We start from the raw sequence: 14,470 nt of genomic DNA, 5'->3' as shown, positions 1-14,470 counted from the left end.
CCTTCTTTGGCATAGTGTTATTTACAGGATTTTACTGACTGACTCGTTTTGGTTATACTTAAGTTCAGAGGCTATGTATGGTCCTGTAGTGCAGCTTTTAATGTCAGTGTATATGCCTTGAACCTGGAACCTTCAAGGGGAGAAAATGCTAACTGTAGAGTAAATATAGCCCAGAAATAGGCCTGTGCTAGGGGGTCCCCTTGTAGATCACTTGATCTAGTAAGAACATTTTTGTTGTCCAGAACTGTTGATGTTATTAAGTTGTGTCACCCATTTAGTGTGAAAACTTTTGTTAGTTGTACATATTTTAGCAAGGTGTAATTTGTCTCTGTCACATGTGCTGCAGTGTTTGTAATGCAGATTAATGAATGTATTCCGGGCATAGGTAATGAAAATACAAACCATGCATTATGTATTTTGGAAAAAGTGTCTGTAAAGATTTTGGTGTCAGCATATAAAAGGCTGAGACTGTGAATATATATTGCATTTAAAGAGGAAACAGTGACATGATTGCCTCTGGACAAATTGAAACTCCAGAGTGAAGGAGAGGTTTTCTGTCAAACCTGCATTAAAAATTAATGTTTCAGATATGATTTATTTGTTAGTAATGTTGAGGCGTCTTTACACACTGTGATGACATGGATAACGTTCTTGTCGGAAGAGTTATTTTAAAGCTCCTTTTATCTTTTTATTGACTTTTCTTGTGAAGAAACTAGAACTTTGTTACTCTGAGTGCATCTTCCTATTGCTGTTCCTGGTTTGGTGACATTTTTCCTTTGCATTTGTAACGTGTAACAATTTCAGTATGTGGTCATAGCTGTTTTCTGAAGTGTTATTGTTCCTTGACTAGGTGATATTGATAATCAAGGAAGTGCCAAGCAAACACAATTTGTCTGTGTTTATATTTTATTTTTTACAAAGAAGGAAGTAACCTGCTGCTCTTTTATACCCATTTAGTTTTCTTTATTCTGAAATATGTTGGCTTAGTTTACTGTTACATTGCATTTTAAAATAATGTACATAGGATCATAGACTTTAAACATCAGCTGACTTTGTTTATTAGGTGCCCACAACTCAAAACAGGTTAAATGCCTAGTCATTGCAAGGCATTGCTTAGATATGCTGTATTAAGAAAACCAGTTCCATGGCCTAGTGCTTTTGTATTCTCTTTCAAAAATGCAAGCAGCTGTGATACTGAAAACACAACTGACTTATGTTACAGTGATCCAAATTGCGTAATGGGTAGACGAAGTCCTGACGGGAAAGGGACATTGAGAGGGAGCCACTGATTTCTACATTTCTGCTTAGGGTGATGCATTCATTTATTCTGAGAGCCTCCCATCCAAATCTGTTTTAGTGGTTTCTCAAATACTAAAGTCATCCCTGAAACTGTCTGTCTTCCAGAAATATATTATTCAGGGTTGACACTGCAGATAAAAAGTGGGTTTTTAACTATGTTAAATCATCACAGTCTGGATATATACAAGATTCGTTGCTAATCTGAATGTACCATTTGTCTGACTTTGAAGTTCACTGGGACACTTTTTTTTTCTCTTTCAGATCATTTGCAAATGAAATGAATAATAAAGCATTCTGGAATGTGTACTATGAACATTTAGAAAAAGCGGCTTGCTTAGCAGGTAGGTTAGGCCATGTGACTCAAAGCATTTAATAAAATACTGGTCTTATTTCAAAGGTTGTTAAGTGTGGACATTTCTTTTATCAACAGCTCTTCATGATTAAGAAAAATCTGTGGCTTCCTTCTTCAGGGGGACATGTGCCTTCTGTTAGCACATGTCATGACATTCTTTGGTATGTAAGGAAAGCACAGCCATCCCCTACCCTCTCAAACTCTTCGGCCCTACTTGCATAAGTTGAGTCTGACACACTTGGAAAATTCCTATGTTTGAAGTGAAAATTGCTGAAGCTTTTAAAGATAGTGGTCTGTAGTCATTTGATTCTGAGCCATGACTCACAGTGCCACTTCCTGGGAGAGTGACAACATAACAAAGTGCCTTAAAGTGCTAATGCTTGTACCTTGCCACTTCTAGAAGATGGAAGAGACAAGATGCCTTTTTCATGTCACAGAAAATAGGATCCTTGGAGGATAGCCAGAGCAAATTGCCCTTCCTGCCCTTGTTATTTTGTAGAAAGGTACCAACCATCCATTTTGTGGAGTGAGGCCATGAGTTATTCTACACAGGCTCAGTGGTAGAATTTTGTAAGATCGAGCCTCCTTCTGAAGTTATAGAGGAAGGCAGTCCATCACAAGTTTACAGAGGAGATTTCCATGAGTCCTCAAAATATGTAGACCCTGAGGATATCCCCACATTAGAGGTGAGCATGCTGTTTGGCAAGCAGTGGGTGGGATCTGCTGTCATGGATGTAAGTATGCACACTTAGTGAGTATGGTTTGACACTCACTATGACCCAGATTGACCCTGTCTTGACACAGCAGTATCTCTGACATACTACTACTTGGGTGTTGGGATCCCTCACCTGACACTTATTGCCTGCTCCCCCTAGATAACCCCTACTTTCCAGACGTAAACAGGTTCACATATCTGTCAGTGGTGTGGCTTGTAACTGCTGCCTTCTCTATAAAGAAGGATAAATAAGTTTTTCATGAAGAAGTCTGATGACTGTTTGGACATCCTTCTTAAGAAACTTATACTAAAGAATTCCATTTATGCAGCGTAGAAGCATCTAGATTCCCTTCCCTTTGTAAAAATATGGATGCCTCCTACACATCTGTGGTGGAATAGAATAATATCCTTACTGGGCTGTTGCGTGACCTATTTAGTTCCAGACATAAGTCCCATTGACTACAGAGTACTACTGGGTACCTTAAGGTCTTGATGGTTGAGTGGATAGACACAAATTTTACAGTAAGGTTATGTATGCCCCTGCCCTGCTTGGGAGGTGAGAGTTAAGTACTTGAAAAAGGGTGGCAAGAACCTGTACCTGTGTCTCCTAGAAGTGTGTATGGCTAGGCATCTAATGGTCCTTCTGATTACTTGCCTGGTGGTGTTTTTATGTTTGTGCACACTTTCCTACAAACAAATGAGTTGAGAGCTTTAGGCAGAATGAGGTGAATGGCATTCTTTTTCAACATTTTATATCTTGGATCTCTAAATTGTCTTCAGTTTTTACAGTTCCAGTCCATCCTTATGGACCATCCTCTGGAAAAGCTGTCTGAGATCCTTGATATTTCTACCATGATTGTCTGGCATATACACCTTATTGGCCCATTCCATTCCATTCCATCTCTTCCTTTCGAGTGTGTGTGAGCCATGGAAACGGGGTGAGAATTAGGGGTTTTTTTTTTCTTGTATGGTTCTAATCCCTCCCATGACCCAGTCCATACGGAGTTGAAGTATAGATGTGCAAGTACTTATGCTTGCATTTCATCTGTATGCTACAGTGAGAGTGCTGTTTTGGAGGTCAAACTGCATGCCCCAGACCATAATCTGCACCACTGGCTTGATAACTGACTTTGCCAGGTATCATCAGTCTTGCAACAGACCCAGAACAAGTGCTGCTTCACCCAGGATTGTCACTTCAGCGTCAGACACTCACTGTCATCCTGCCCAAGACATGTCTTTCTAGTATTTAGTAGTATTTAGGTCATAGTTCAGGAGTTTAAGCCAGGAACCACACGTGCATAGCGATTTACCCCCAAACACTGGTAACTAAATGAAAATCTCCAATACATAACTGCTATATAAAACAACCACAGGGCTGAACTTGCTCCACTTCACACTTAATTTATTGAAAAACACAAAATAAACTCACTTTTAAGCATTTTTTTCCTCATGTTAAACAGGACTTCTTCAGAACGATTATGTAATGTTCTTCTTTTCATGTGCTGCAGTATTCATAACATATGGGAGTCCGCCTCTGGCTGACTCGTACGTCCAGCCATTGCCCAAAAGTCTTAATGCTACTGCGAGGTACATGCATTGCCGCACTACACAATGCATACATCAGCCATAAAGAGACATTGAGTATAAAGCGGTCATCAGCACGCACCTACCACAATACTTTTCTGCCGCCTGTCCGATCGCCTGCTCCACACATTTGCTCGTCAGAACAGTTGTGTTCCAGCTATCAGATAAGTCCCCATTGAGGTTTTGCCTTTTAAAAATTTTTGCTGCTGCTTGTTTGTTCGGTTCATGTCAGCTAGGAAGGGCAAGTGTCAGTGTGGAAAGCAGTTTCCATATAGACACCCATGATCTTTGCCTTTTTTGTCTAGGCCCTGACCATGACAACACAGTGTGTCCTGTTTGCAAATTCTTTATCCCTAAGACCCTCAGGAGTTAGCTAGCCTCTCTGAAGTTATATTTAGAAAACCAGCGACTTAAGTGCCTTGCACGCATATTCAATGTGATGGCCATTTGGATGAGTCTGCACCAAAGAAGGCCAAAAAATCACAGCCTGAACCTTCAGCTGTGCCCTTTCTTCCGGTTGTTGCACCCTAAGCCAGTACGGGCCCGGAAAACAATGCTGAAGGTGTTGAATGTAGCTTTAGCGGGTACCACAGTGGAGACCCCGAAGAAGTCCACTGGCACGTCCGCAAGGGAAGGGCAGACATCCCATCAGGGCAACAAGGAGGAACCCAGGCTTGTTATATCCAAGGGCCCTCGTGGTGTCATACAAATTACGGTGCATGAAGATGTGCCTTCCCGTATTGAGTGTAGGCCGACATCCGGTCCTTCCACATTTCATCATATGGATGGCTCTAAAAAGAGGGCTAAAACTAAACGTGTCTCCTGCTACCCCTCAGCAGCTTCTTGATTAAGAAGCTTTTTCTCAAAGCCTCTTTTAATGCCTTTATGTCCCTTCTCCAACACCCTCCTTCTTCTGTTCCTCTGCAGCCCTTTTCTCCTTCCACATTCTTCAAAAGGACAACTGTGGACACTACCTCAGAGGAGGCAGATTCCTCTGGAGAGGAGTCCTTAGCCTATGCCACCCATTTGGCTTCTCCCTTGGGGTATGCCTCCCGAGAGGAGGAATCTAATGACACAGATTCTTCTGGGAAGGACATCTCCTTTGGAGAGAACATTCTCAAAATGAAAAAATTTTTTAAGTGGCACTGCTCCCATGTTTTGGATATTCAAAAGAAGTATTATGACCTCTTGCAGATGGACACTCCTCCTCCTTCTGCTATCTCTCCAGTCCTACCTGCCTTTCTGGATGTTTTCTCGGCTGCCTCCAAATGTCCAGACTCTCAGCCTCCTGTCCCCAAGTGTTCTTTAAGGTACCCAAGGACTCCAAGTTCCTGTTCAATGCTCGTGATTCTGTCCCAGCTACCATTTCTGTTTCCATGGATAAGGCTTTAAAATTGCTATCATCCACTTCCTTGTTACCCTCTGATAAGGAGAGTAAGGTCATGGAATGTTTGGGGAAAAAGGTATACACTTCTACCACTTTGGCCTTTAGTGCAATAAATTATCAGACACACATGGCAAAGTACTCCCTGACCCTTCTGGTAGATGCAGGGAAAATGTTGGCAGATATCCCAGATTCCCCAGCAAAATGAAAATTAACAGCTATTCTTAATTCCTCTGCACAAGTGACTAGGCACTCCGTCAAGTGCAGTTATGATGCTGCTGATGCTTCTGGATCTTTTCTGAGAAGATACTCTTGGCTTAGGCTACAGCCTCTGCCTGAAGATTTCAAGGCCAAATTGCTGGATGCACCTTTGGATAACAAAGCCTTGTTTGGGAGTTCAGCAGCAGAACTCAAGTCTCTTCAGGTGAAAGGAAAGGAGCTACAGGATCTTAAACACTTTCTTATTTCTCCAGTTCCACAGTTTCAAAGAAATTATCTAGCAAAGACTGCCTTTATTAGAAAACCACCTCCGTCATCTCCTTCCAAAAGTAAGAGGGGACCAAGGAAGGCCAACCTGTTGTAAATCTGCTTCTTCCACCCCTGCCTCAAAACCGTCCTTTCAGTCCCAACCTAAGCCAGGTAGTCTGTGACTAACAGCCCCCAGGGCCATCCACCCCCTTGTCTCATCATCTCAGCCTATCACTTGCTGCTTGGAAACCGATTACTCAGAACTCTTGGGTACTTTCCATAATCAAAACAGGATATTTCATAGTTTGGGAAAAATTCCTGTCATTCAGAGGGATTCCTCCACCCCCTCAAAGATCAGTTGAGCTTCTTTCCTCAGGTCATCACAAACCTGATTTCTCAGGTAGCTATTGAAGAGCTTCCCACTTCCCAGCAAGGAAAGGGATTTTACTCCAGGATGTTGCTGGTTCCCAGGACGGACTGCCCCTGGAGACACATTCTGGACCTTTCCCTTTTAAACACCTTTCTGAAAGTTCCTTTTTTTCCATATGTTGACTCTACCTTCCCTTCTCCCTGTTATTCTTTTACAGGGGTTCATGGTGTCCCTGGATATAAGATTGCCTATCTTCATATCCCCATCCACCCAATGTTCAGGAAGTTTTTACATTTTTCTGTAGCTTCTTCGCATATTCAGTCTTGTGTTTGGCCCTTTGGTTTCTCTACAGTACCAAGGGTTTTCAAAAAGTGCTTGGCCCCTGTTACAGCATTTTGCAGAATGCAAGGAATTCAAATCTTCTCTTACCTAGATGACCTTCTGATTCATTTTCTGTCCCCAGAAGTTCTTCGGGGAAACCTTTCCTTCATTATTGCCCTTCTACAGAATTTAGGGTCCACTATAAACTTCCAGAAGTCTTCCCTCATCCCTTCGCAGGATCACATTTCCCTGGGATGCAGAATACAAACAGACAAAATGCTAGCTTCTCTTCCACTGGGGAAAGTTTTGTTCCTGACTTCCTATTTTCAGAGCGTTCTTCCTCTCCAGTCCTTGACAGCCAGAGACTTTCTTCGTCTCTTTGGGGTACATGGCATCCACCATCTCCATGATACCCTTAGCAAGACTACACATGAGGAAGTTGCAGTGGTGTCCAAAATCTGTGTGGATGCAACACTTACATTTGTTAAAAGTTCCGGATTCCACTCCTGCCTTGCTTAAAAAGGGAACAAGAATGGTGGATCCATCAGTTAAACAGAAACCCTGGCCTACCACTGCAGCCACCCCTTCCTTCCCTAGAGTTATTCATAGACGCTTCAGACACAGGTTGGGGTGCAACTCTACAAGCCTGGGGGGGGGGGGGTGTCAGAGATGTTTGGTCTCCCAAGCAGGGCCAGGAGCACATCAGTGTAAAGGAGATAAGGCACTTAATTTTGCACTGCAAATCTTCATGTTCCAGGAGTACTGAGGTGGTTCACAGACAACATGACAGCTCTTTGGTACATCAACAATCAGGGGGGAAATGAAGTCTTATATTCTATGCAAACTAGCCCTACTCACCTGGGAATTAACCCTATAAAGCCAAATCTCCCTACAGGTGGTGTATCTTCCCTCAGCCCAGAATACAGTGGCAGACTCTTTAAGCAGGTCCATGACCCAATCCCACGAATGGATGTTGCACAGAGATGTTTCTGGATCTAATCCATCGTTGGGGTACAGTTCAGGTAGATTTATTTTCTTCCCCCATGAACAGACAACTTCCAAAATTTTGTGCCAGGGTCCCACATCCCCTGGTGTGGAAGGTGGATAACTCTGCCTTTCTCATGGAAGGGGGTGTTTCTGTATGCATGCCTTCTCGTGCCTCTTCTACAAAAGGTCCTACTGAAGATTCAGCAGGATCAGCCACAAATCTTGTTGGTGACTCTCTTTTGGCCAAGGCAGCACTGGTTCCCCCTTCCCCTGCACGTAGCCAGAAGCAGTCATCACAAGTTACAACATAGGATGGATTTACTCACACAGGGCAAGGGGACTCTAGTATATCCACAGCTGTCCACTCTGAATCTGACGTTGTGGGTGATAGGGTTTTAATCCCTTAGTGACACCTTTTTTCTGAGAATGTGCTAAAAGTTCTGCAGAAGGCAGGAAAAACAGCAACTAGGAAGTCGTACATTTCCAAATGGAAAAGGCTTTCCATCTGGTGTCATAAAAGGACCTACAACAGCTGCCAGTTAATGTCCCTGTGGTCTTATCCTATCTGTGTGAATTGACAAGGGCTGGGACGTCCTATTCTTCAGTGAAAGCTTACGTTTCAGCCATCTCTGCTTATCTACCTATCACTCATCCTTTGGCCTCTAGGTTAGAGGTCAACATGTTCCTTAAAAGGTGTCCTTCATATCGGATCACCAAGGAACACCAATACCTCCTCCTATGGATCTCAGTTTTATGCTGGAGAAGCTTACACTGGGACCTTTTGAACCAGCAAGCTCCTCTTCCCTGGAGCATTGTACCTGTAAGACTGTTTTGTTAGTGGCCATTACCTCTGCTGGAAGGGTTTCAGAGTTACAGGCCCTGATGTCCAATCCTCCCTTCACTGTCTTTCACAGAGATAGGATTTTCTCTGCACACTAACCCTTCCTTCATGCCCAAAATGGTTAATGAGTTATCCATAAATCAGTCCATTAACCTTCCTACAATTTTTCCTTCACCTCAGTGTTTTAGCAAGAGAATATTGTACATCTTGGATGTGCACAGGCAGCTTAGATGCTACCTTGACAAAACAAGGCTTATTTGCAAATCTGACGGCCTGTTTGTCTCTTACCACCCAAGAGCTCTGGGTAAGTCAGTTTCCAAGCAAGCTGTTTCTGACTGGATTTGTAAAACCATTTCCTTTTGTTATTTGTCGAATGGCAAGACCCTTGCTTGCCCTGTGAAGGTCCACTCTACTAGAGCAGTTTCTTCTTCGGGGGCATTCTTTAAAGGTTTGGACATTGGCTTCTTACTGGAGGCAGCTTACATGGTCCTCTGCCCATACTTTCAGTAAACACTACAAGCTTGATAGCATGTCTGAGTCCAGAGCTGGGTTTGCACGAGCAGTCCTGCATGGATTTATTGAAAAAGCATCGGCTAACCCTCCTCCCAACCTCTTCCAAGCTTGAGCTTTGGCATTTTCCCTTATGTTATGAATACTGCAACATATGAATAGAAGGACATAGAATAGTTGTGTAAAATTTTACCATAATCATAGCTGTCCTTCTCTTCTATATGCTGCAGTATTGCTTTCCCCTCCTTGCCTTCCTCCTGATGCTTACCTAGGTGTTCTTCGTGTTTCATTGTTGCATTCATTGCATTTGGGTTATCTGCTTTCAGGTAGCCCTCATTCAGCCTGATTAACAAAGTCTTGCGTTCTGTGTCGGTTGCTGTCCCTTCTTCCATTACGCCGGGTTGTCAGGAGTAAAAAACATGCAGCCGACGCCATTACATCAGTCTTTCTTGCCGTGTGGTGCCCGAAGCAGAAGCAGTTCGCAAGTGCTGGTCGGCCAACTCCTGAAATTTTCTTTTTCGAGTTTCAGAACCGAAGTCTTCAATTAAAGCTAAGTACCCCATTGGGGAAACTTTTTCTTGCTCCTTACCGATGTCAGTAAAAGTTAATTGCATTAGTTGTGGAAAGCAAATGCCTCATAAAGATTTTCATCCGTACTGTATTCCTTGCCTAGGCCCTGACGACGACGTACCTTGCTGTCAGTTTTTTGCTTTATTTAATCAACGCACTATCTGTCGTCTGTATATTTTCACCTGTAAATCTTTTGGTTCTCAGTTTAATTATCTTGAAATGTCGTCAGTTAGCCATCCCGACTACCAGGATTCCGAAAAAATGCATAGATACAGGCTGCCGAGGTCGAAAACTGCTGACGATGCTTCTCCTAAGCCAGTCACCAGTACTCGATGAGGTGCTTTCGCAGCCCCTGATACCCGCTACATCTGATTCGCAGGCCTCTACTGAAACCCATTCGGAGTCCGGTATGCCGCTAGATGCTTCAACTATGGAGCCTGCAGATGTCTTTACCTTGGATTAGTCCAGAGCCACTGTGCAGGCACCGGCTTCTGAAGGGTGTATTCAGGCCTACGGACTTGCATATTAAACTGACGCCTCCTTCTTCAATTAGGCCTAATTCTCGAATCATGCCTAAGAAACCAACACCCAGGCCACATGTTCAGGCCCCTATGCCTAAAAAACAAATGATAAGAATGGCTGAAGACCTAATAACGCTAATCTGGGGTAACCCCCCCCCCCTCTAAGAGGCCTAGGACTGAAGTTGTTTATGAATCTTCTGACCAGGATCCAGGATTCTGTTTTTTTCTGATTCTTCTTATGATCTGGATTTGCCCTTATCTACTTATGAGGATTCTGATGCAGAGGACTTCATTCCCTCTGCTTCCCCTCCAGAGGATTTTCTTTTGGGGAAACCTTACATACTTTTAGGGAGCATTTCCACTGGGAAAGCCAGGATTTTTCTGATTCAAAAAAGAGGCTTAGGGATTTCTTACTCCTTCCTCAGCATAGGGCTTTAGCTATTCCTCCTGTACTAGACATTGTTGATGCTTTTTCAGAATCTAGTTTGGCCCCTGATTCCTTGCCTCCAGCTCCCAGAAAACCTGACAGATACTACAGGGTCCCTGAGTCACACTGTTAAAGATTTTTTACAAGTTCAGCCTCCTAGATTTAGCAAGCACTGGCCCTCTAAGAATTGGTCCTTTCCAACCCCTTCCAGGTCTTCTCAAGCCAAACCCAGACACAGCAAACCCCCCAGGTTTTAGTCCCAGGGGACACACAGGACTAAGCAGTGGGGGGGCCTCCACTTCCAAATCTGGGAGTAATAAGACTCCCCCCCCCCCCCATGGCAAACTGTCTCAATGACTTCCTTTTAAAATTTCCAAGCGCTTATCAACTGACTGCCCTTTTTGGGGGAAAGATTGCTCTTCATGCAAAGAACTGGGAACGTATTACCCAGGACAAATGAGTTTTAAATATAGTGTCCCAGGGATACAGATTTCACTTCCACATGTTGCCAGTGCCAAGCAGGTGGCCGGACCTACCCCCAGATCAGTGGGCAGAGGCCCAAAAACAAGTACTTTCTCACTTAAGCATGGGGGCTATTCAACTGGCACCAGAAGAGAAAAAAGGGGCAAGGTTTCTACTCAAGACTTTTCCTGGTACCCAGAAAAGACAATTCATGGCATCCTATCCTGGACCTGTCTACTCTAAACACCTTTTTGAAGATTCCAAAATTCAAGATGCTGGCTCTTCACCAATTACTTCCTATGCTAGGCAAAGATGCCTGCTTGACAACATTAGATTTAAAAGAAGCATACCTGCACATTCCAATCAGGGAATCTTGCAGAAGATACCTACGCTTCAAAGCAAGCTACACACACTATCAGTTCTCTGCACTGCCCTTTGGCTTATCTACTGCACCCAGAGTATTCACAAAGTGCCTAGCTCCAGTTGTTGCATTTTGCAGGCAAAGAAATATTCAAATATACCCATACCTGGACGATTGTCTAATTGAGGCAGAAAGCCAGGACATACTTTTGAATCATCTGGCCTTTGTACAAAGGGTTCTAACTTGTCTGGGATACACCATAAAGAAAAAGAAATCACACCTGGTACCCTGTCATCAAATTATATTCCTGGGAACAAGCTGGAATACAACTTCCTAGATTGCTTATCTCACACCAGATAAACAAATTAATTTGACCACCTACTTCAAACAAGTGGCCACAAAAACCCTGCTATCTGCAAGGCAAGTACTGCAAGCCTTGGGGTTCATGGCCTCCTGCAGTCTTCTAATTCCATATGTAAGACTGCATATGAGGAAACTACAGTGGTATCTAAAAAGCCTATGGTGTCAACATTCTCAGGATCTAGAAGCAATGATTCCTATCATACCTTGCCTATGCCTAGAGTTCCTTTGGTGGGCAAAGGCCTGCCACCAAAACAAGGGACTACCTTTCACACCACCCCCTGCCGCCCAAACCCTAACAACAGATGCATCAGACTATGCATGGGGGGCTCACCTGACAGGGAAGCGCATTCAGTGCAAATGGAACCCAAATCAAATGCACCTGCATATCAATCAAAAAGAAATGTTACCTGTACAGAATACTCTGACAGCCTTCAAGGACCACATTCTTCCAAGACAACTAATGGTAAAGATGGACAACACCACTGTTATGTGGTACATTAACAAACAGGGGGTACACATTCTTACCCCCCTCTGCAGACTCGCCATGGCATTGTGGAACACAGCCTTGAGCTCCCAAGGGCACTTACAAACTCAATTCCTGCCAGGGAAATTAAATACACTGGCAGACGGACTAAGCAGAAACCTCATGGACCCTCATGAGTGGAAACTGGAGCCAAGGATTTTCAACATGTTGACAAGCAAATGGAGAGCCCAGATGTAGACCTGTTTGCCTCTCCCCAGAACTACCAATTGGACACATTTTGCACATGGACTCCCCACAAACAAGCCTGGAAAGTGGATGCTCTGTCCTTCAGCTGGAAAAACCTATCAGTCCATGCCTTCCCCCCCTCTGCCTCTGCTCTCCAAAGTACTACTAAAAATCAAACAGGACAAACCAAGGATGATTTTGATTGCTCCAGACTGGCTGCGCCAACACTGTTACCCCCTCCTGCGCAGTGTGTCACAGTTATCTCCATAGCACCTGCCTCAGACTCCTTCCCTGCTGTCTCAGCAGGAGAACCAGATTCTGCACCCTCAGCTTCTAACACAGAACCTTGCAGCCTGGCTAATTACATAATCTCTCCTTTACCATCCCTCAGTAAACCTGTGATGGATATCATTTTAGAGGCCAAGAGGCCTAGTACTAGAAAATCGTATGCTGAAAAATGGAAAAGATTCTGTGCCTGGAACCAATCTCAAGGGATGAGCACAGCAGCACCCAATTTACCTCAGATTTTACAATACTTAACTGAGATGCTTCACAAGGGCTTGTCTTTTTCCTCCATTAAAATCCACACCTCAGCCATTTCAGATCATTATAACACAGAACCTCCCCTCTTCTCTCATCCACTGCTCAAGCAGTTCCTCAGAGGGGCCACAAATTTGAGACCACCCAGGAGAGCTCCAACCCCAGCCTGGGACTGTAACTTTGTTTTGGAGAAACTCATGCTACCTTCTTTCGAGCCAGCTGCTACTGCAGACTTAAAATTTCTTTCTTGGAAAACAGCTTTTCTTTTAGCAATCACTGCAGCTAGAAGGGTATCTGAATTACAGGCCCTTATGGCAGTGGAGCCTTTCATCATCTTAGAACCAATCCATCCTTCATGCCCAAGGTGGTATCCAGTGTGGCTCTTAATCAGTCCATTCATTTGCCAACCTTCTTTCTCAATCCACAGAACAAAGGGAAATGGATACCGCATTCCTTAGATGTGCACAGACAACTTAAATTCTACTTGGACAGGACTAAACTTCAAAGGAAATCTGAACAACTGCTGGTGGCATTTGCTTCAGGGGCAGAGGGGAAGGCTATTTCAAAGCAAACCATTTCTAAATGGATAGGCCATTGCATTCATTTCTGCTATAAGCACCATTGAGGGATTAGACCTCACACCACCAGGGCTGCATCTACTTCTACAGCCTTTTTCAGAGGCGTCCCTACCAGGACTTCCTAGAAGCTGCTACCTGGAGTTCTGTGCATACTTTCACCAAGCATTATCATTTGCCAATTTTCTCTAAATCCAGAGCTGGCTTTGCCACTGCAGTCTTGCAGGGCCTTATAGCTGGTCCTAATGCTATCTAAATTCCTCCTCCCAACCATGGCTTTGGAAATCTACCCAAATGTAATGACCACAACAGTGAAACACGAAGAACATAGTACAGTTGTGTTTACACTTACCATAAATGTAGATGTTCCAGTTTATTAACTTTTGCAGTCCTGGTTACCCTCTCTCCAGCCCCCTAACTTCTTTTGGCTATACCTCTACTTTCCTTTACTATGCTTAAAAGCCTTTTTGGAGTATTTGCTTTTTTGTTGGAGGTATATCATTGTAATTTTATATTTAATTGCTTCCCATTAGGGGGGCACCTGACATCTGGGGCAAGAAAAACTGATGTAATGGCATCGGCTGCATGTTTTATACCCCTGACGACCTGAATTCATGGAAGAAGGGACAGCAACCAACGCAGAACCCAAGACTTTGTTAATCAGGCTGACTGAGGGCTACCTGCAAGCAGATAACCCAAATGTAATGACTGCAACAGTGAATACAATCGAACATCTACATTTATGGTAAGTGTACACAACTGTACTTTTCTTGTTGATGTGTTTCTCAGCTAGAATCTCAGGCTGGTGCTGGGTGGCATACGGTTCTGAGGTATGTGCCTGCTAATGTCCACTTTAAACCCGATGTGTCTTTATGGCCAACATACACGTTGTGTAGTGTGGCGGAGCACGTATCTTGCAGTAGCATTAAGGCTTTTGGATACTGTCCGGGCATACAAGTCAACCGTAGGCAGACTCCCTTATGTTATGAATACTGCAGCATATAGAAAAGAAGGACATCTATGGTTATGGTAAGATTTTACACAACTATTCTTTCTCCAAGGCCTCATTTTAAAATCTTTATTTAACCATGTGATCTGTTGCACCATTTCA

The 14,470-nt window shown here is 43.7% G+C and overlaps 1 protein-coding gene across 1 annotated transcript in view; it reads left to right on the top strand.

Annotated features, from left to right (window-relative positions):
• Nucleotides 1–14,470, top strand: part of UTP20 (UTP20 small subunit processome component) — a gene marked incomplete in the record, with an annotated part of 2,478,305 nt that overhangs the window by 997,156 nt on the left and 1,466,679 nt on the right. The window contains 1 exon segment of the mRNA XM_044087776.1: nucleotides 1,561–1,640. Coding sequence (XP_043943711.1) covers nucleotides 1,561–1,640 — 80 coding nt within the window.

Source organism: Protopterus annectens, chromosome 11.part0 (genome assembly GCF_019279795.1).
Source record: "Protopterus annectens isolate FY-2018-M chromosome 11.part0, PAN1.0, whole genome shotgun sequence".
NCBI lineage: Eukaryota > Metazoa > Chordata > Ceratodontiformes > Protopteridae > Protopterus > Protopterus annectens.
This window is presented reverse-complemented; position numbering and strand designations above follow the sequence as displayed.